Source organism: Nyctibius grandis, chromosome 3, assembly GCF_013368605.1.
Source record: "Nyctibius grandis isolate bNycGra1 chromosome 3, bNycGra1.pri, whole genome shotgun sequence".
NCBI lineage: Eukaryota > Metazoa > Chordata > Aves > Nyctibiiformes > Nyctibiidae > Nyctibius > Nyctibius grandis.
This window is the reverse complement of record NC_090660.1, coordinates 5,728,039-5,749,848: the sequence shown is the minus strand read 5'-3', so window position 1 is coordinate 5,749,848 and position 21,810 is coordinate 5,728,039. Positions and strand designations below refer to the sequence as shown.

General features: G+C 36.6%; 1 protein-coding gene across 4 annotated transcripts in view; it reads left to right on the top strand.

Annotated features, from left to right (window-relative positions):
* The window catches only part of ATP9B (ATPase phospholipid transporting 9B (putative)), a 172,366-nt gene that overhangs the window by 138,386 nt on the left and 12,170 nt on the right, over window positions 1–21,810 (top strand). For all 4 annotated transcript variants that reach the window (XR_011047779.1, XM_068395815.1, XM_068395816.1 and 1 more), the window contains exons 15-21: window positions 2,175–2,423; window positions 12,282–12,443; window positions 13,932–14,024; window positions 15,170–15,253; window positions 15,809–15,979; window positions 18,815–18,913; window positions 21,434–21,523. Coding sequence is in view for 3 of the 4 variants with exons in the window: in XM_068395815.1 (XP_068251916.1) it covers window positions 2,175–2,423; window positions 12,282–12,443; window positions 13,932–14,024; window positions 15,170–15,253; window positions 15,809–15,979; window positions 18,815–18,913; window positions 21,434–21,523 (948 nt within the window). In the remaining variant the exon portion in view is untranslated. The remainder of the gene's footprint in view (window positions 1–2,174; window positions 2,424–12,281; window positions 12,444–13,931; window positions 14,025–15,169; window positions 15,254–15,808; window positions 15,980–18,814; window positions 18,914–21,433; window positions 21,524–21,810) is intronic.

Sequence of the window (21,810 nt, the reverse complement as noted above, 5' to 3'; positions counted from 1 at the left end):
TTTGTAAAAATCACATAGTTTTGTTATAATGGATTGCTTTAGGTATTCACAGTAACAACTGTAGCAATAAATAACATTAACTGACAGTCTTGAGCTGGCACACATAGATCTGACTGAGTTTGATGACTAAGCACGAGTCGTCTTCTAGAGGAGGCATATTCATTAACACTGCTTTCATATTTTGCAGTTAATTGCATTATTCCTGGAATTATTATTTGCTTAAAGCTTTTACTAGTTTGCTGTGAAATTTAATGAGTGGTACCCATGGTTAATTAAGTTTTTAATAACTGTAACATATTTGGCACTGAAATTTTTGAAAGAAGTAAGAAATGTGAGGGAAGCTTTTTTTTGTCAATTGTGGGAAAAGATTTCCCAAATCTAGGTTTGCTGTTGGTAGGTGATGAAAAGAATTTTCTTGGAACTTCCTTTTTATTCAGCTGTATAAAACACTACTTGATGTTTAAATAATGCTTTAATTATGCGTGTGTTGGTAGCAACTCTTTAAAACAGAAAAATGAAGGAGTCACGATAACAAAACAAGCGACTATTAAACAATCGTTTCAGTCTGAAAAAGTATGGTGAGGTTTTTATTTAATCTTTGATAACAGAAGCTGCCAGTTAGCTAGGCAGTGGTTCTTGTGTGACATTGATTTTATCCCTTGTTTGTGTTCTGTTTTATTATTACAGTGGACCTACTAGACTATTGTCATCTTAATGTAACACACAAATCTATTATAACCTGATTATATTTCCCCACTGGAAGCATTTTGTGATAGAGGGCATAATCTTTAATGGAATTTGTGTGAAATTAAATTATACAAGCATCAATAAACATAACATAATTCAGGAGGAGTAAATCAGCTTAATTTATTTGCGGCTGTAATGGCATCAATGTTAGCAGAATGCAAATGCAGAGGTTTAAAGCAGTAGCTGAAAAGCAGTGCCAGATGAGCAGAAAGTTAAACCCTTTATTAGACAACACTGTAATTTGATGGGCAGAATGTTCACGGTTCAGCAGATTGCAGTCAGGAGGAAAAAAGCCTGGTTTCTGAAGAGGTTTTCTGAGTTACCCTGGAGTGAACAGAAGAGCCTTTGGTAGGACTGCTGATATATTTGATGTGCTGACTTTAAAAAAAAAAAAAAACAAAAAACAAACAAAAAAAAACAACCACAAAATGAAACAAACAAACAAAAAAAAACCCACAAGAAACTCCAAACTTAGTTATATTCAACGAATTATAAACATATAGTACTTAAAAGATGAATTCAATCATGTGCTTGAGCATTTCTGAAGGATAACTTAAAATAGTCCTAGTTTAGTGGTTATGTGATGTTCAAATATGTGTCAAACTACTATTTTGCATGATTATTTTATTAGTTTATTACATTCATGTAAGGACAAACAAATTTCAGCCTGCAACAAAAGCATACAAACTGCATTAGTTCACAAATAATATAGAAATTGTGCAGGTTATACACTAATTCAGCAATATTTATATTTTAATGACTCGTAATATTTATACTTAACAACGATACTTGCTATTGGTCTTTTGTTCCATACCAATGTGGTGGTCTTTAAAATACAGAGATATAGGTGAAGATTTAAAAGAAAAGCTTTTTTTCAATTTAATGGCATTGGACTTTCCAACCTCTGAATGTACACAGGTGACAAAGAGGCTAAAGAAGAACAGCAAAGCACCACCCTTGCAGTTTTGTTTTGGTGTTTCTTAACTCATCCAACTGATTGCTGGCTTAAATTCATAAAATGTAAAGGACATTAAAGGACTATTGTGACAGATCACTGAAAAAGGTAAATTCTGAAGTGAGGAAGTAGGGTTTCCTGCAGAATCCACTCAGCCTATTCGCCCCTTTTACTGCATACTTGTTTTTTCATGTGTTTCAATTCTCTGCAGGTTCTGTTACTGAAATCTGACTACAAATGCAAGGTGATAAACCCACAGTTATGTGTCAGTTCTACAGAAAAGTAGATGAGGGTTTTTATGAATCACAGATGGAATGAGTTTAACAGTAGGTTATATAAAATAAATAAATGGTTACTATCCTTATCATTTATCAACCTTTGTAAAGGGAACAATCGGATATATATATTAATATTCATGTTTTGTTTCCGTTATTGAACTTTGTTTTACTGATCATTGCGTTGGGTCTTAAAGGTGCACTCTCAGAATAGTGGAAACAGTACGAGTTCAACACCATCTAGGAAACCTCAGTCGTCTGCACCCAAAGTCCGCAAGAGTGTCAGCAGTCGGATACATGAAGCAGTGAAGGCCATTGCACTGTGCCACAATGTGACCCCAGTATATGAGTCCCGGGCTGGTGTGTCTGGAGAAACAGAATATGCAGAGGTGGATCAGGACTTCAGCGATGAAAATAGAACTTACCAGGCTTCCAGCCCCGATGAGGTTCGTATGCAAGGGTGAAAAAATTAATATCTCATAAAGAACAGGATAAGCTAAGTTAAAAAGAGCAGAACTGTGAAAGAAGAGTGTTTTGGGCTGGGGTTTCTTAAATATTAGCAGTAATCTGGTTTTATTTCCTCTACAGCTGCAGGAAAGAGCTGGTGTTTCTTTGTTACATAAAAGCATTTTCAATTATTTGACTAAAAGGTCTGTGAAGTGAGTGCTTTGGGATCAATACTGTGTTGAGTATTGCGATTGAAGTTATTAGGTGTATTCTCAAAACATTAATCCATGTATGAATCATCGCTTATATGTGCAAAAGGGAACATGAAACTGCTTTGAGTGGTGGACAACCAGGTACGTTAGCTAGAGACACTACCAGTTAGTGGAATGTGTAGATTCTGAACAAGAAAAAAAAACCCAAACCTCAAACACTCCTGTAGAAAAGCTTTTGAGCCTCAAACCCTAGGCAGCTTCATGATCTTCAGGGTTCAGTCAAAATTGCATCAAGTGTAGCACAAATTTAAGACCCCATTTCAATAGAAAAATGCATTTTACTTCCATTGAAATCCAAATTTTAAGCAAATCCCACTGCTTTCGATGGATTTGAGTTATTGTTCTGAATAATCCTGTTTTGGGGCCTAAATTGATTGCCTAAAATTCAGTCTAAAAAGATATGAGAAGAGAGGCAATGCTCAAGTTTCAAGATACTGCGAAGTAAACATAAAAAATTATTATAGCCCGTTCACTTTATAAAGTTTCGAGGTTGGTTTGCCTCAAAGTCAGCTGGTTGAGGGGTGTCTTTGTTTTAAAGAAATTCTAGCAGTGTCTGAAGCTGGGATGTACTGTTGGTGATGTAGCCACGATAGCTTAGTCATAATCAAAACAAGGCTGTAAGATGTTAAGAAGGGAGTGTGTATGTGAAAGCCTGTGTGCTTTTTTTAGCTATACAAGTTGATCTAATACAAGATAACGTTTCTTCCACAAACCTCGTCTTACCACAGCGTAGCCTGTTATTCTTGGTATATATTTGGTTTACGTGTCTAATACATCATCATGTGTAATACTAACAAAACTTTAGCAATTGAAACTGCAGGCTGTAATTGCCAAAAGTAACAAGTCTGTAACAAGTATTTTTAGGAATGCAAGAAATAAAATTAAGTCTGTCTTCATGTAGTACTGAACTAGCAGGCATTACATACCTTTCAGATGCTATAAACACAGTTCATACTTGTCAAAGTACTGTAGAACATAAAGGGGCTGGTTCTCAGTGATTAAAAGTGGCAGTCAGAACATTTTTAAAAATAAACTCTAGGCAGGACTTGAGATGCTGCTCTTTGGCTAAAATCAGTAATCCTTAATATTGGAGTTATATAGTGTGGGTTGATCTGCATTATGAATTGAGAATGCTGGAAGTTTATGCCAGAGTTACACTGTAAATATAGTTTGTTAGTGTAGTTGTATACTCTTTGACTTGTATTATGCACGTGTACAAATTTTCATATGCACATATATTCATATTTGGTAAATAGGTCAGTGTAATGAACCTGTGAGGTATTACTAAATATAATGAAAGACTGCACGAGCAAGTATCTACCTCTGAAGATATGATGAAGGCTATGGATTAAGTAAACATTCTGCTTTAACAGCCAGAAGTATTAACTAAATCGGGTGAAGAGACGTGCAATTGAGAGAGAATATGTGACTTTTTTTCTTCCACTTGCTCTTCTCTCCCTGTGGGCTTTTGTATCTTCATTTGGTTGTTTGGAACCTGAAAATATTACCATAAAGAGCAATTCTCATCCCATATTTGCTGAAGGAAACAGCTGTAAGACTTGAGATTTATGCAAGTGGTGCCTTGGGAAGACAGTAGGGAATCTGACCTTGGAAAGAGGAAAGGAAAGCTGATAAAGCACTAATACAACAGATCTGGGACTCAGGGTGGAAAGGGAAGTGGAAGAGGAAATGAGCAGCAAAGAAACTGTTAGTGCTTCAGGGAAGAGAAAGCACAGGTATCCTTTTAATAATGATTTTCTTTTTTAATAATCTCGACTCATCCATTCAAGCTATATGACAGTGAAATGAAAAACTTACGTTTTAGAATAGACAGCATTAAATTTCTTTTTTGTTTCTCAAAGATAATGCTTGAAACACTAGTAAAATTATCATATTGAACAAATATGCTTTAATATAATGAGAAATTGATGCTAAATGCAGTCTTATAAAAAGAGAAGCTACAAAAAAACATTTAAACAGCATAAAAATTGCAGCCTGACAGCAAAAAGCCTAAGAGTTGAAAGACTAGCAGGTCTTTATCATAATTTTTTAAAGAGTTCTATTGATGCGGTGTTTGCAAATCACTGGAGCCTAAGGAAAATAATGTAAATGGTTCATTATTTAGCTTATTGAACTTTCCTGCAGTTAGGTTGACGGATGATGCCAATGTTTCCCAATCACCAAAGTACCATTTTAAAAGCATTTTTTATTGAATAAAGTGCTTTGAATATTGCACCCTGGAGCTTTATTTAGGGAAATGGTTCAACTGATGTTTTCTGTTTAACCTCAGCACTGACCTATCACAACATATTTGGTTAATAAGCAACATTATCATTTAATAGACTTAACCAGTTTTATGCATTGTACTTTCTCAACATTACAACTCTGTTCTCTTAGATTTTGTTTGTGGATCTGGCTTGATTGCAGTCTTTTGAAAGAAGATCTTATTTGCACAGTTGTCTTGCATTATATAATATTGCATGATATCACCATAGCACATAAAGAGCAGAGAACGATGTTTAAGTATAAACTATTTTTCCATGTAGGAAGTATAAGCAGCAGTTTAGTAATACGTTGACACACTGTACGCCTAATGAATTGACTTGAGGAATTCATTTGAAATTCTTCACATCTGTGTGTGTATGTGTGCATCCATATACAGATAAAATATAACCATAACAAGGTATGCACATTTAGAAGTAGGTACATTCATCATAAAAGATGTATTTATCTATTGTTAGAGTAACCTGAGATAAGTAACTGATTTTGTATTCATAATGTGAACCCTACTTATGCCAGGCTCTTTGTTTCTTATGATAAGTGATCAATATTTCATTTTCTCTGAAAGAGTGGAAAGTTTCATTTGTCTGTCACTTGTCCTCTACAGCTGTAGCATAGCAAACAATAAACATTCACTGAGAACTCGCTGAAAAAAATGAAAACGGCTGCTGCTTGACCATCATAGGTGTGGGTTCAGCTCATCTGTAGAAAGCCAGCTACCTTAATGTAATGAACAATCATAAAAGGATATAAGCTAAGTAGGTAAAGCAATGGAGTTCAGAGGTCACAGACCCAAGCAATTCAGGGGCATGCTATGAACAGGAGCCTTTGAAGACCTTTGCTCCCCTTGGTCAGAAAAGATTGATCAGTCACGATTTTTAATGACTGCTTACTCTCATAAACCAGCTATTTATTGGTTATGCTTTGTCCTGCAGTGTTATATTCTCAAGCATTTCTAATTTCAGGATTTTGAATACTTAAATACTACCTTAAAGTGTGGTCAGTTATTTAATTCCAACGGTTCTGTCCAGAGACAAGAGAGTTGCTAAAATTAATTACAAGGATACAAAGCCAATCATTTAAAAACAGACAAGGAAATGATATGCCCTTAGTGAGGCAGCTTTTGTGTTTACAAAAGTGAAGCTGTAATGTATGAGACATGTTGTATTGTTTAATTCATTTTATTGTGTGTGCTTATTGAAGCAAGACTAATTGTGTTGTTTTGTCAATGTATTGTGAAAAGCAAATCACTCAGTAGCATAAAACCATCACTTTCATGACCTTCGAGACCCACAAAGAATAACTACTCCATGGCTTGTCTTGAATATTGATCGGCAGTTTTTTCACATGATCACGCTGTATTTTTAAGTTAATAATTTTATTCTAATTATGAAGTTTCTCAATGAAAAGTGATGGACTGCAAATGTTAGTTATCAAATCATTGTTTATAAATATAAACAAACCAGTACTAATTGGAAACATATGCGAGTTGTTGAACAATCCAAACAGAAACTGTTGGGAATACTGAGGCAGTGGGGAAAAAGAAATCTCACTGCTTCTTCCTTGTTTCCAGACCAATAGCATTAACTTTGAAATACTACACATACCTCTGTATACCTTACATGGCAGCCTGATTTTGAAAGTACATCCTCTTGTATGAAGTGAAGATGCTCTTAAATACTCTGAAGTAAACAAAGGTTGGTTACATGAGAATTCTTCTAAGCAGCAAAACTAGCTTACAAAATTTCCATCCCTAGTCCTTCTTTCTCACCCTACAAATTGCTCCTTCATATATGCCAAAGCCTTCTAAGCCTTTGTTTATAAGGGTGATTTTTCAGTTTAAGTGGTTAGGTGCATAGCATGGCTCCAGAAAAACTGTCAGCACAGCTGTGGGGGAACTCCCAAACTGCTGGATGGGGTGGAGAAGAGGCAGTGTTAAGACCAGTTGGTCATAAACTGTTTTGAGCAACACTTTATAAATATTGAGCAGTTAGATATTTCTGCTAGAGAGCAGCGATGGCAGGCTAGCCTGCAAGGAAAGGGAAGCCAGGAGCTGAGCATGATAGCCAGGCTGTTGGAGTCAGTGGCTTCAGTGATGAGGTATACAGCCCCACAGTATACAAGCAAGGTGTAAAGAGCATGTACCATGATGGAAACCAGAGATAGTCAAGAGTATAGATTGTTGTACAGGTCTGTGGTGATGAGGCACATGTGAATTCACGCCAAGAAGTCATCATTAGGTCAGGATCAGGTCCCAAGACAGTAACCAGCATTAGCCAGAGTCTGGTGATAGCAAGGAAAGTTCATGGCAGTGAGACAGGTCCAAAGCCAGGAGATCATGTCTGCTGAGGCAGATCCAAAGCCAGGAGATCATGTCTGCCTGTCAGGGCCAGGTCGGCAGGGTACGTGGCCAAGTGTGGGCATACCTGCAATGTGACTGCAACGTAGCTTTCACAGGACCAAGCGTGAGAGCCAAGTGAAAGGGGGAGGGCAGCCTCCATGGAGGCTTCTTTGAGCTGTTTCTTCGTCACAGCTCTTAATAGTGAGCTGGCTTTGAATGCAGCTGGTTAAACTCCTAGGAAGGAGGGTGTGCTCAGGGCCTTGACAGTTTCAATCTAAATGGGGTTTTGAATATTTTTTCATAGAAACACATTGCTATTCTGTCTTGTTTGATAAAAGATTGTGTTTTGTCAAGTAAGTATCCAATCTCTGTTACAGTTTAGTCAAGCTGAGGGTGGAGTGGGTTGTTGTTTTTTGGGGTTTTTTTTCCACTTCTGCTTTCTCTCTCAAAATACTTTATTATAAAAAACAAAATGAGTGGATTAGGTTCCTAAGAACCTAAGCTAAGTTCCAAACAGCCCAGAATTCAAAGGGAGTGGTAGCAGTATGATGGTTTGTATGTTCCAGTCCTGATTGATGTAGTATCGAAAGCAAGCAAGAACAGCCTTAGGGCATTTTTTTGGTATTCTGCCAAGCAGTAACAGCCTTTTAGGATTGATCCAGTAACTGAAGGTCTTCAGGATTCAGCAGGGTGCTTCAAATATCTCACCTTGTGGATTTATAACCCTATGTGCCCAAAGGCAAGGCAAGTGTCATTTTTTCAAGTGACCATCTCAGGTTTTCTTTGTCTGGGACTTCTTCATGCTGTCATACTCCCAAGATGACAAGTAACTGGAGGTAGTTACATTTTCCACAGAACAAAGGGACTCAGTGTTGCAATTCCCCAAACTGAAAATTAGTAAGACAGCTGGGTGATAAGTGATATTTCCTGTTGGTCCAGAGGAAGCTAAGAAAGATGTTAATCTGAGAGGGAATGAGAGTGCCCTTCCTTGTGTAAGTTACTCACCCTCACAGGGAAAGGTCAGGAGAATTCAGAGATGGGCTTTGAGTTGGGCGATGTAAGGAGCAGTCCTGTACATGCTGATTAAATGGCCTAAAGCCATCTAACACCACGCCAGAGAGAAGCAAACTCCTGTTATTTGATAGGGCAGGGAGGTCCTTAACTCTTTCATCCTCAGAGTTGAAAGTAAATAAAGGTATGGCTGTTCCTTTAAATGCCTTCTATGGACAGTGTTTCATCTTACATGTCGGCCTTAATTTTGATTATTGACTGGTGTGCTTAGATATTTGTAGCATTTTCTGCCACATAATTATTTTCATTGGGGTTATTTAATGGGAGTCATTGGCTAATAGAACTTACTGTAGAAGAGATTTTTTTCTTTAAAAAAAAAAGTTGGCACCATAGTTGAAAAAAAATCATTTAGAATGCAATTGGTTTACAAGAAAATTAAATATACCAAGGTTTTTGTGGCCTATCAGTTTACATGTTTTCTAAAGTTTTTAAAAATTGTTCATTAGTATTTATTTTAGGTTAAAGTCAGTCTACTGTTCTAATTAAATACGCAGTTCTAAATCCACAACAGGAATAATGGTTTTGGTTTTTTTTTTTTCTGTGCTTGATATGGGATTTATGAAGACCTTAACTATTCATTTTCCCATCTCTAGTAGGCTTAAGTTTTATGACTGATAAAATAGATAACTGCATCATTGAGACTTAACAACCTTGTGTACTTTATGGAACTTTCCAGAAAATACCTGAGATATTTATAAGCTGCTTGTTTTGATTTAGTTCTGCAAATGAACATTTCTAAATGAATGGGATGATTATGTCCCCAAAACATGGAATTAGTATGCAGGGCTGCCATGGTCTGTAACAACAGTGCTTCGGAAGCTTCCCCTCTTCGTGCCCCTCTTGAGACGCACACGTTCCTCAAGCAACTGAGCAAGACACACTGTCCTGCTCAGAGAAGCTGCTTCCACCTCCTGAGCTGGTACTGCTGTAGGTTACGTTGTGGGTCGCACAGTTACTGCTTGAGTTGAGAGAGTTTCCTTATGAAGTCTCTGAATTTCACTTTGAATGGAAATCTGTGCTGTGGTAATTGAAGAGTTTGATATTTGGGGCTGTGAACTATGGAAGGTCTAAGGGTCAGGTAGCCTCTAGTGGAGAGACACTGCTGACAGAGGTGACCAGAGCTCAACAGTGGGCACGTGGTAAATAGAAACATCTGAAAGATTTTGGGTAAGAAACACTAAACAAGAGGTGTTTCTCAGTAGCTTTTGTCAGATCTGTTGCATTTCTGTTTCATAATACAAGTATTTGCTACCTTAATTTTTAATTTGGAAGTTGCTACTTTGACCTTGTCATGCGAGAGATGGATAACTGTCTTTACCCCTTGGGTTGCTGCTGAAGAGGAAGACGGCTAGCCAGTTAGAAACCACAGAAACTAACTTTGACTCCAGCTACGTTACCTGTCCTGGGAACACTACACAGTTAGTGGGTTCAGGTGCACACCTGTGTCTCAGTAGTTGGAGGGCCGTGTATCTACCAATGTACTTCTGTCTCCCAGGCAGCCAGCTTCGTAGAAGGGAAGCTTGGTGATAAGCCAGACAAGATCCACAAAATATTCAAATAAGTCTCTAACCTGGATTCAGAAAACTTGACACATTTCATCTGTGTGTGTTAGGAAATTAATGGTTATCAGCAAATAAATATTATAATTAGAATGGATTTTTTTTTAAAGCAAAATGGTAGCATCACCAGCGAAGACTTTTGTGCTTGTCCAGCCTTTGATTGCTTTATCTGACTCCATCCAATATGTCGAGCTCTGTAGAATCCACAGCTGTGCATTTACTTGACATTGTAGGGGTTCTTGATGTACGCACACTAGATTTCAAGACCACTTTAATGTAAGGTTTCAGAAATGTATTGAAGAGAAGAGAATATACTTGTAGAGGGGAAACCTCAAGAAGAGAGATTTATTTAAGAATCCTTTTTCTGAACTCTGTATAGCCAGCCATTCAGTATATATTTATTTTTTAAGATGTATAATTTAGATTTTTGTGCCATTTGTGAAATACATTTTTTTAATTTGTGCATTCTAAAAGCTTTAGATATTTAATGCTAAGGTCTGCCTGTGTTGTTCTGGATGCTGTTAAGGTCTAGCTGCTCTGATTCATTCTGAATGGCAAGAATCAGACTTAATGTCTTGCTCTCAAGTTTGTTCAGTTGTCTTTTAGGCATCTGTTTGACTCTTGAGCCTTATTGACTATTTCTGCTGTGGTATTTGCACTGATCAATTTAAAAGAAAAAAAAATATATGCAGTTTTGTATAGGCCAGGTATAAGAATCCAAAATGACTTTGCTGCAAAATGCTAATTCAAATGGTAGGTGAAGCCAAGCATAAACGAAATAATAAACAGATGTGAGTCACCAAATATAGAACACTTAAATCCTAGCTGCAAAGGGACACAAATGAGATGATAGGGTATTAGTAGAAAGATGCAATTTACAGGTCAGAATGTAATAGTAACCTTTCACTGTGAAAATTGAAAATTAACCTTGGGAGTATTGGATCATTTACAGCTTATATGGTACTTTTATCGAAGAAGAAAAATGTCTAAAAAGACTTCCTGTGATTTTCGAGATTTTAAAATGGTGTTTTTCAAAGCGTGTTCTTTTCTCTTCTGTAACTGCATCTCGCTGTATTTTCATTTCGTTATGCCTACAGAGATGGCACTACTAGGGGTTTCTTAGGGTTCACACAATTTTTTTTTTCCAATTTTACATTTTCATAGAAACTACAGTGATTTGCTTGCTTTGGGTGAAATTCTTAGTGAGCATTAGTCATCATGGCTGTTGGAACTTATCTCGGGATTTTACTACTAGCATGTCTTTTATCAGCTGCTTGATTTTTATTTTTCTCATCTTACCTGAGATTAGTAGCAGAGGCAGGTTCCATAAAAATCATGTGAACTTCATTATAATTACCTTTCTAGTCATTTAAAAATCTAGTTTTCAATAATGATTATCATTTGGAAAAATAAAAACAGAATTGAGGAGGAGAATTTTTTTTTTAATCAGAAACTTCCCATTCAGATATGGAATATGGCTTGTATATAAACTAACAGTAAAGCAGTTTTCCTAAAGTAGTAATTTTTTGAAGGATTAAACCACACGGTGGTGGTAATAGAAAAATATCTAGTGCATTATTTAAAGCATAACATAGAAGAAAGTAGAAGCTAGATGTCATGCACTTTAAAGCAGCAAAATTTTGAAAAGAAAGCTAATCTCTAACGCATGCATTTAAGATGCTGTGTAGTGGTAGCTAATAGTGATTATTGTGTAATGCAGCATTTCTGGGTTTGCAAAAGGGACTTTCACAAGCGTATTTGTGAGATGCAGTATTGTAAGCTTGGTTTCCATCTCATTTGATATGGTAAGAACTCAAAAGATAGCTAAAAATAAGATCCTTTGTTTATCTATTTACTACATATTACAGTGTCTGAACTTGCATCTAATTGTAGAGCTAGTAAAATGTTTCAGATGGAAATACTCCCAAAATCTTTTACTTACATAGTGGTGTGGTTGGTACAGAAATTGTGTTCTTGTTTTGCATAATTTCTACTGGATGTCCTTTAAGTATTGTTGAATATGTATCTGTTTTTTTTCTTAGAACTTGTTTCTGAACAGTATATTCTAAATAACGCATTTGCAGAAATAAGTTCAAATAAGTTTTTGTGTTATTCATAAGAAATTTTGTAAGCTTTCTGAAGGAAAATACTCATTTGATGTATTAAGATTTTGTACTCTGTCTGCTGCTATTCACATTTTTTTTCCTAGATTCTTGGAAGAGTTTAGACTTTTACCCTAGCAACAGTTGTTTGGCTTTAGCCTAATTTATATACCAGTATAATAGACCTTTCACACTGAAACATGTCTGGTTTTTCCTTTTTTTCTGTCTTTAGGTAGCTCTGGTGCAGTGGACAGAGAGTGTGGGGCTCACCCTGGTTAACAGAGATTTGACCTCAATGCAGCTGAAGACCCCTGGTGGCCACATTCTGACCTACTATATTCTGCAGATCTTTCCCTTCACTTCTGAGAGCAAGCGCATGGGGATCATAGTTAGGGTAATTCTGGGGATGTTCTGGATGGTGATTTTTATTTCTCAAAAAATGTTTTTACTGGCTGTTCATTTTTATAAAATATATTAGAAACTTGATCCTTCAGGGAATGGATTTCACAAGTTTTTCAAATGGAAAGTATACCTTTGACACAGGCACGCATGAAATACTAGGCAAGCAATTGTAGAAAAATCAGGCTAACCTGATGTTGCAGAGAGCTCTGTAAAGGACAAACTCTCCTCTTACAAGGGAACGTGTTAATTTCACTACTTCACGCTTAGCTTCTGATGCTGCAAGTTGCCTTTAAGCCTTTGTTTTTAATTTTCCATTTGTTTCTTTCAAAATGTGTTGCCTCTTCAAGGGATAAATTAATGGCTGAAATTTCTTAGAATAGTAGTTAGCATCTTTCTATACTACTAGTGCTGCTGCTTTTCTAGACCCAATGTTGATATCTGAACTGGTGTACATACACAGCATAACCCACAGGGTCTAAGATTTACGAGATACGTGCTTAGTTGTCTCCTAGATGCCCAGTTGGGAGCGTAGCAATGATCATTAAAACCTCAGTTGAAAGGAAGCCACAACACCACGCTAAAAGGAACATTTAAACCTCTGCAAATATTAAGCCGTCCACGCTACATACTTCTACCTTCTCCCTACCTAAAATCAGACACTGTAACAGGACAGCTTCAGACAACATTGTTAGATGGTTAGATCAGTGCCAAGTCCCAGTTAAATAGGTGTCAAACTCATCCCATGTTTTATTTGCCCATGATGACAAGCCAGGCATGCCATCAGCCTTAGGCCAAGGATACTTCAGGCAGAATATGTGCATGCTCAGGCCTGGAGAGACCTTGGCAAGTCTGTATTTCATTAGGTGAGGTTGGCACTAAGAGCCTGTTTAACAGTGACATGTTCAGAGATATTCAAAGCAGCTTGCACATCAGACTAATCCATTCCTTCTGCGACAGACCATACCTCAGAAATTCCTGATTTGGATTATATTTGCGTATGAATTCTCTGAATATGCAATTAATGTTTCATCATTAAAACATCTGTAACAAGCATTTACACTGAGTTTTTTGTAAATTTTTAATTACTTAGGTGTTACAAAGATAGAAAGCAAACTTGCTCTTGTGGGTTAGATAGTGTATGCCACCAAAGAAAAAAAAATAGGGCATAACAGTGATATTTTAAAATTTAGACAGGCAGTTTAGGGATGCTGAGAATCTGTTACATTGACTTCAGTTAGAACTGTTCGTCTTGTATGAGAAAGTGGGGAATATGCATCATCAATGGAATCAGAGATGTCTTTGGAAGTAGTAACATCAAGTAATAAACTTACCCACCTCTTGGCAAGGTACTTCATCTTTTATAAATGATATTCCGTTGACTACTTCAAAAGACAATTAGGTTATTGGCAGATAATTGCTTTGACTGTACAAACAGATTTTTTTTTTTTCCCCCTTCTGTTTCTTTTGTAAATTCTTTTAGGATGAATCTTCAGGAGAAATTACATTTTACATGAAGGGTGCAGATGTTGCAATGTCCACAATTGTACAGTACAATGATTGGTTAGAAGAAGAGGTAAGAAACAAAATTAAAATTTATAAAAATTAAAATTTTGCAAAAACAGAATATCAGATCTTATTGGAATAGGTTTAAAGGAGAACCTGAGTCAATGCAGTAATGGGTTTTTGAAGTTCAGTTATATATATATCCTGAATGGATTTTAAGGGCTTAGAATTATTTCCAATTCTTGAATAACCCACAGGAAAAAGCAAAGCTGTAGTCACAGCAGAACACGTTCCTGCTTAAAACAAGGAAATTTGTTTTTCATTGACTGACCTTTCACATAAAACCTAATTACATCTGAGAAGTATTCTGCTATAAACCTATTTATCCTGAAATGCCCTTGTTTTATCAAATTCTACAGTGAGTTATGATTATGAATTACCGAGTTTAATAAGGGTTGCAGCCACAATGAAATAGTTTTTTGCCACGTTTATTAAACTTAATATAAAATAGCTAGCGACTGAATTTCAAAACTGATTAATATTTTTCACTGTGTGGCTCTGGTAGGTGCCAGCAATCATCTTATTTTGACCCTACATAGAGACAATATGTTAATACAATGATTACACCGTGTATGTTCATAATGGTATTGGCAATATGAATCAATATCTGCTGCGGGGCAGTTTGATTTATTCAGGGACATGAATAAATTAAATTCCCTCAAGACCTAGCAAAGTGTCATAAAAATTACTTTTGGCGATAATGATGCACAATTAATTGTAAAATACTTGTTTAATTTATTTAGCTTTATGAGGTCAAATCAATAAGTGTTTTGCACTGGACAGCCTTGTTTTTCATTAAGACGTGCTATTCCGTGGCTGTTTTTAATGTGTAGATATTTTTCTGATAAGAGGTGCATTCAGTGGAAAAAGAAAATGTAGCTCTGTTATTTAATTTATTTTAAAGCTTCAACCTAAAAGAGATTTTCTTTAAGCTAGGAGAGGAAATCTAATTGGCTTACCAATAGCATACCACTTCATCTAGGGGAACCTGAAGTATAATTGCTTCTTATTCTGTTTGTGGCTTCTCCAAAATAATCTAAGAATCTAAAGAAACATCAAAAGTTACGGTACAGATATCATGTGATAGCATATAGTATAAAACTTGTACATACAGTTGAATATTTGCATAATTATTCTGTGTTTTGGTCCATTTAGTGTGGTAATATGGCACGAGAAGGACTGCGTACGCTGGTTGTTGCCAAAAAATCACTGACTGAAGAGCAGTATCAAGATTTTGAGGTATGAAAGGACAGAGTGATCTTGTGCTTCACCATATTTAGTTACTTCAAGGGGAACATTCCTCTTTTTTATTCTATTAAGGTGGCAAAAAAGCTTATTCATATTTAAAATATTGATAGTTCAGGTATGGCACCCAATCTATTAGAGATTTTGTCACTCATTAGTGATTGTTCTGCAGTTGTATGTAGGATACTGTTTTGCTTTATTATATGACTGGACAGTGTTTTCCCAGAAGCTACCATAATGTTAATTGTGTAGCTTCAGCATGACCTAAAAAATCTACTTGTTCTCAAAGATAAGGGCAGCTCCTGCTTAGATGCTGTGATGCCTAATTCTTAATAGTTCTTCAGAAGGCATTCTCTTGAGGTGATTTGCCAGAAAAAACATGTATAACGTTGGGTATAAGGTAAAACTCACTCTTTTAATCGTGTTCTTCATTAAAGATATTTAAAGACAAACATTTAGCCTAATGAATCCCTATTATAACTGATTGGTAGACTGAATGTATACTTTTGTGAGTCATAGAAAACTCTACATGGTTTTGTGTTTGTGCAGAGTCGATATAACCAAGCAAAGTTAAGCATACATGATAGACACCTGAAGGTTGCTGCTGTTGTAGAGAGTTTGGAGCGAGAAATGGAATTGCTGTGTCTCACTGGAGTCGAAGATCAGCTGCAAGCAGATGTTAGACCAACTCTAGAGATGCTAAGAAATGCTGGAATAAAGGTACTAAATGCATACTGCTGACATAACAGGTTATCATTTATTAATTTTTTTTAACAAGACATGAATTATATTTTTCTATATTCATGTTCATTCAAAGTAAGAAATATGCCAAGTCGTAAGCACATTCTAGGCATGAGCTAGCCAAAACAAAAAAGACATTGTGTGCAAAGTTCCCTTGTCCACCACAGGTTTCATTGATCTTAAGCTTACTTCTGTAGGAAAACTACCAATGGATAAATGTATGTGACTCCCATCCATTTATCCCCTGACTGTCTACAGTAAACTGTCCTAGCTGACACTAAATGAGTTGGACACAAGATTCATATGATAGCAATGTTTTCAGGCTTGGCACTCATGAGAAGTCTCAGCAAAGATCAAAAGGTGAATTGTTTGAACTAGAATTCAGAACTGCCCTTGGAGTTTATTCAAGTCATGTTAAAGGGACAGTGTCAAAAGCTTCGCACAAGAGTTTGTGCTGTGTTTTGTTCATAGCCAGGCTATGCTAGACAGCTATTGATTGCACATTTAGAAGTAATACATTTATTTGAGAGAGGGTTTGAAGTAAAGATATGAGCAATATCTGAGGGGAGTGGGCGAGATTGTATACGTTTTGCTTGAAGCAAAGTGTCAAACTCTGCACAGAAAAGGTGTGTTGACTTCTCATTGGTTAAATTGAATCAGATACAATGGGGGTTTTTAGCCTGAGAAGGAGGGTAAGTTATTTTGCTTTGCAGCAAGCATGGGAAATCTCCCTTTATGTGAGAGGAACAGGAATGCGTGGAGCTCTGCCTTGGGACAAATGATGAGCCAGTTGAGAATTTGTGGGTTAGAATTAGTGGGCAAACCAATGTGGATGACATTATGGTGAATGTCTGCTACAGACTGCCTGATCAAGAAGTAGTAGAAGAGGTCTTCTTCAGACAACTGGAAGAAGCCTCACATTTGCACATGCTGGTGCTTGTGCTGGACTTGAACCACCTCAATATCTGCTGGAACAGTAACACAGGAGGGCACAAGCAAACCAGGAGAATTTTGCAGTGCAATGACAATAATTTCCTGACACAGGTGACTGAGGAGTCAACAAGGAGAGATGCTTTAGTAGTCCTCATACTAACAAACAAGGAGGAATTGGTCAGGGATGTGAAAGTTGGTTGAGGGGACAGCCTTGGCCACCCACAGTAGTTATGAGAGGGTGAAGTTCTGCAGGCTCAGGAGGATCTTATTAATGTCTATAAATACCTGAAGAGAGGGTGCAAAGAGGACAGAGCCAGGCTCTTTTTGGTGGTGCCCAGTGAAAGCACAAGAAGTAATGGATGCAAACTGAAATAAAGGAAGTTCCACTTGAAAATAAGAAGAAATTTGTTTACTGCGAGTGTGTTCAAACACTGGAGCAAGTCTCACAGAGAGTTTGTGGAGTTCTCCATCCTTGGAGATGTTCAAAACTGTCTTGACGTGGTCCTGAGCAGCCTGCTGTAGTTGACCCTGCTTTGAGCAGAGTAGTTGGACTAGATAATCTCCAGAGGCCCCTTCTCATGTCTACTATTTTGTTATTCTCTTTTTAATTAATCCCTGTTCCCCGAAGGCTTTCAGGTGAATTAGCTGGTAATGCAGTGGTGTGCACAAGTAGGAAAATATATGCGTGGATTAAAACCTTATGATTACATCAAATTTCTTTTTAGTACGGTGTGACTAGTGCAAAGCACTTATATATTAGTACTTCATGTATAGTATTTTCTCGTTTGTTCTTGATATTTCTTCTGTATGTGGTCACTTCTGACTGTTAGGTACATCCTGCTACAAATGGGTATAGAACAGTGTGACAATTTTTTTTTTTAATGATTAGTTACAGGATTTCAGACCATTAAAACTGTTCTGGCTTTAATTGCAACCAACATTATAGTAGGCTGGAAACACAATAGTAGCTATAGATAGGTCATAATATTACAGATTACTCTGTTACTGGTGAGAAAACATGAGTCTCTTGTCCATTTGTTGACCCATATGGACACTAATGAAAAGGATCTTACCTGAGATGTACAGGAAAAGAGGGAGACAGAGGCTTACAGTTTAATAAAATTGCAACTGTTAACTTAGTAACTATCCAGTAATAACTCCTGCAGCTTAAGTCATTATTCCTGTGTGGTCTGTTCCGTTTGGTCTAGGGCTAATAGTATTTCATCCAGATGGCCTTCAACTTTCATGGTGTTAAGGGGCTGAGGGAGAGAGAGCTGTCTCACTTTAAGAACAGATGGATCCTCGACCTTATTCCTTAAACTTTAATGCCTTCATCCCAGTTCTGCGTGGTCAGTGGGCAGGATCTCTTTGGAGCGTTGGGACTGTAGCTCTTCCTCCAGGATATGCTGTCTCATTGCTTGGCTGCTGCTTTCTGATAGATTCTCAGTAGGGTCACAGACTGTTGTGTCACATCATTTGCTGACAAATGTTATCTGTCTTGTAGTTGTCTGCGTCCTCGCTCTTTTGATCAAGGTAGTATCAGACCCACAGGAAAAGGCTTTAATGCTTTCCCTGCTGTTCAGCTATGCCAGTGGGTTTCCCCAGAGTTTCACCTTGTCTTCATGTAAATTGATACATTGGCCCTTGTGAGAAGGGAAGGGGAATGGAGCTGCCTGAAGTAAAGACAGTTCTTTTCTGCTTTGTATGTTATTGCAGTAAAAACTGCTCATTAATTTTAGTTAAAAATGCACATATCGATATATTTTCTCTGGTAATCTAATCCCAAAAGGTACCAGAAAAAGGTTGGAGAGAGATGTCCTTTACATTTGGAGGACAGACACGTTAATGTCCAATGGAGTAAACTTTTACATTATTTTGCAGATATGGATGTTAACAGGAGATAAACTGGAGACAGCAACTTGCATCGCGAAAAGTTCTCACTTAGTGTCTAGGACTCAAGATATTCACATTTTCAGACCTGTAAGTATAGTTCCAACCTTTTTGTTGGTTCATCAAATGACAGCTAATAACAGTGTTGCTTTATTTGAACAGTAGTTGGCTGCTTGTTGAAAATTGATGGGTTATTGTACTGAGTGTCATAATAATGGGCAAGAGAGTAGTACTTGGGTTTTTATCCAAGGATGTAGAATTACAAAGCATTGCTTCAGTTTAAGGGTGCTTGTTTCTGGATTTGTTGATATGCTACAGAAATGTTTGTGGCCATGTTTGGGTGACCCAGATTCAACATGCGTTTTCACTCTTCACTTATACAATGGACGTAGTAAGGTACCTCTGAATAATGATGGAGAGGGGTCTGTGTGATGTGCTGAGCCAGTAGGAAAGAGCATCCTGGAATTTAGGCTATCTGAATGTGGTTCTTACTTGTTCTAGCATTTTCGTTAAAAGAACTCTTTAGACTCAAGCAGAATTAATCTTGAATTAAACTGTGATGCCAGTGTCCCTTGTATAGACGTAGTTCAAATCAGTGTGAGAAATTTTGAATTTTTTTTGTATATCATGATACATATTTGTATTTTATTAACAGACTGTTTAAGATGACCTTTAGAAAGGTAAACGGAATATCTTTTTCTATACATTTTGGTTTTATTTGCATAACAGCAACTCTGATGAAGCCAAACAAAAATAGATTTTCCAAATGTTGATTGATGTTGTGTGATGAGACATAATATGTCTCTGTTTGTTCTAAATGAACCACTTGCACCTACAGAAATAATTATATGAATATAATTTACATGTAAATGTAGTTTCTTCTGAAACATCAGAATGGCAAATTAGGCCCTGCAGACTACTATTTGCAATTAAATTATTAATGCTTCTGATAAAACTTCAGATCAATTTTTGTTGACCTTTCCATGTTGTAACACCGCAAATTAAGTCGTCTTGAACAAAATCTATTTAGTTGAGTCAGATTTTTATTTTCATTACCTCAACCGGTAATAAGAGATCAGCACAAAACTAACTTAGAGTACGCAGAGTTTTAAATTAGTTAGACAGTGGATTTATACAGAATTATTTCTGTGGCTGTATTTGTTGCAAAGAAATAACTACTGGATTAATGTTGTAAAATACCAAGCACTCTAACACTTCTATTTTAATTATAAATTAGTAAATAATTTACTACTTTGGTTTCCCAAAAAAGATGCGTTTTGTTTATAAAGCTCTTCCTTTTTATTCTTAGAAGTCTTAGCTTCTTAATTTTGTAATGAAATTAAGTGATATCTTGTTCTAGAGGTATTTACAAATTAAAAAAAAAAAACCTCTGTTACGTGAAAGGTAGAACAGTGAGGGCAATTACTGCTCATCAGTGTGCGCCAAGTGCTGTCATCTCTTAACCTCTGTAATGCAGAAAGATTATAACAGGCCAATGCAATCCCGGGTTCCTAACAGTTGTCAGACAAGGAGCTTTCTCTTTAGATGTTAATTGTGGGAAAGGAGGAAAAAAATTCTGGACTGGGGCATGTGTATGGTTTTTTCTGTTTGCAGGTGCTTTTTAATGCAACTCATTTTATGTGTGGTAGAGCCCATCTGGAGGGAGGAAGGTCTTTGGACTGCATCTGGTGCTGGGTAGTAGTGGGCCAAAGATAAAACTTCATGTTCAGTGTAATTAAGACTCAGATTTTAAAGGTTATTTAATCAAAGTGCTGACGGGGCCAAAATTAGAAGTGTAATCAGAGTTTGTGTTTTATTCCGTGCTTGGAACTTTGTCTTGCTTGATAGCTCTAAAATACATTGATATTTTATTAGGAAAAAAAAAAAAACAAAACTGCCAGTCTCCTCAAAATCTGCTTATAATTTAAATTTTTCATGTTCTGTGTTCTAGTTCAAAACCTTCCAAAATCCATTTGGTAGCTAGCCTTTGACCATTTTTTGCATTTCACAACTAGGCCTTTCTGAAATAATAATTATGTAAATAAAAAAATCTATTATGTAGTTCTTTTGTATTATGCCACTTGATCCTGCTTGCATACTCATGCAAGATCCAAAAGGATTAGTACTAGTTAGCACTTTTCTGTGCTTTTTGAAATCTGTGTCTCCTTACCCAGACTGAAGGAACTATTAATATGAACATTTTGCATTATTCTAAGAACATGTTGTACTGGTTAATAAATAAAAGTTTGGGGGTTTGCTTGGTTTTTTGTCTGTTTTTTTCTCTAGGCCTGCCAACATGGAAAGACTCAAGTCAGCTTGAACTGAAGATATTTTAATGTCATTAATTCATTAATTTTTTAGGCCTGGTCTACTTTGGTGAGGAACCAGTTAAGCAGACTACATAGATTTTCCTTGTTTGAGGATTACTTTTTCACTGCGTAAGATTCAAGGCTTGTAGTCACATCCATGGGTATTGGGCTTGCACCCGGGATAAAACACTTATTGAAGAACCAAGGCCGCCTTGGTATGAGTTCTCAAAACCTTATTTATTTAGGCAGGGTTTTTTTAAGAATGTAATAAAATCTTTTAAGTGAGTGTTTTTTATTGAAGGTTACCACTCGAGGAGAGGCTCACTTAGAACTAAATGCCTTTAGGAGGAAGCATGACTGTGCCTTGGTGATATCTGGGGACTCACTTGAGGTAAGGACTTGGTTTCTGTCAGATTACATTTATCTATATGCTTATGTTCAACAAGTAAAGTTTCGGTATCTTCAGGCTCTTAAACTTTTTTCCAATAGTTGCCCATACTTTAAGTTGTCCTTAGAGATAATTTTGTTTTTCACTGAGTGCTAATTAGAGGATATATGTTCTACAGGGACAAATGTTATTGGTTCTCGAGTCTCCTGTATAGTAACAGAATGGAATTTGTATGCAGTGTGCTTTAGTATTGTTTCTTCTCTTAATCCCAAAGCGTGTTGGCTCTCTTA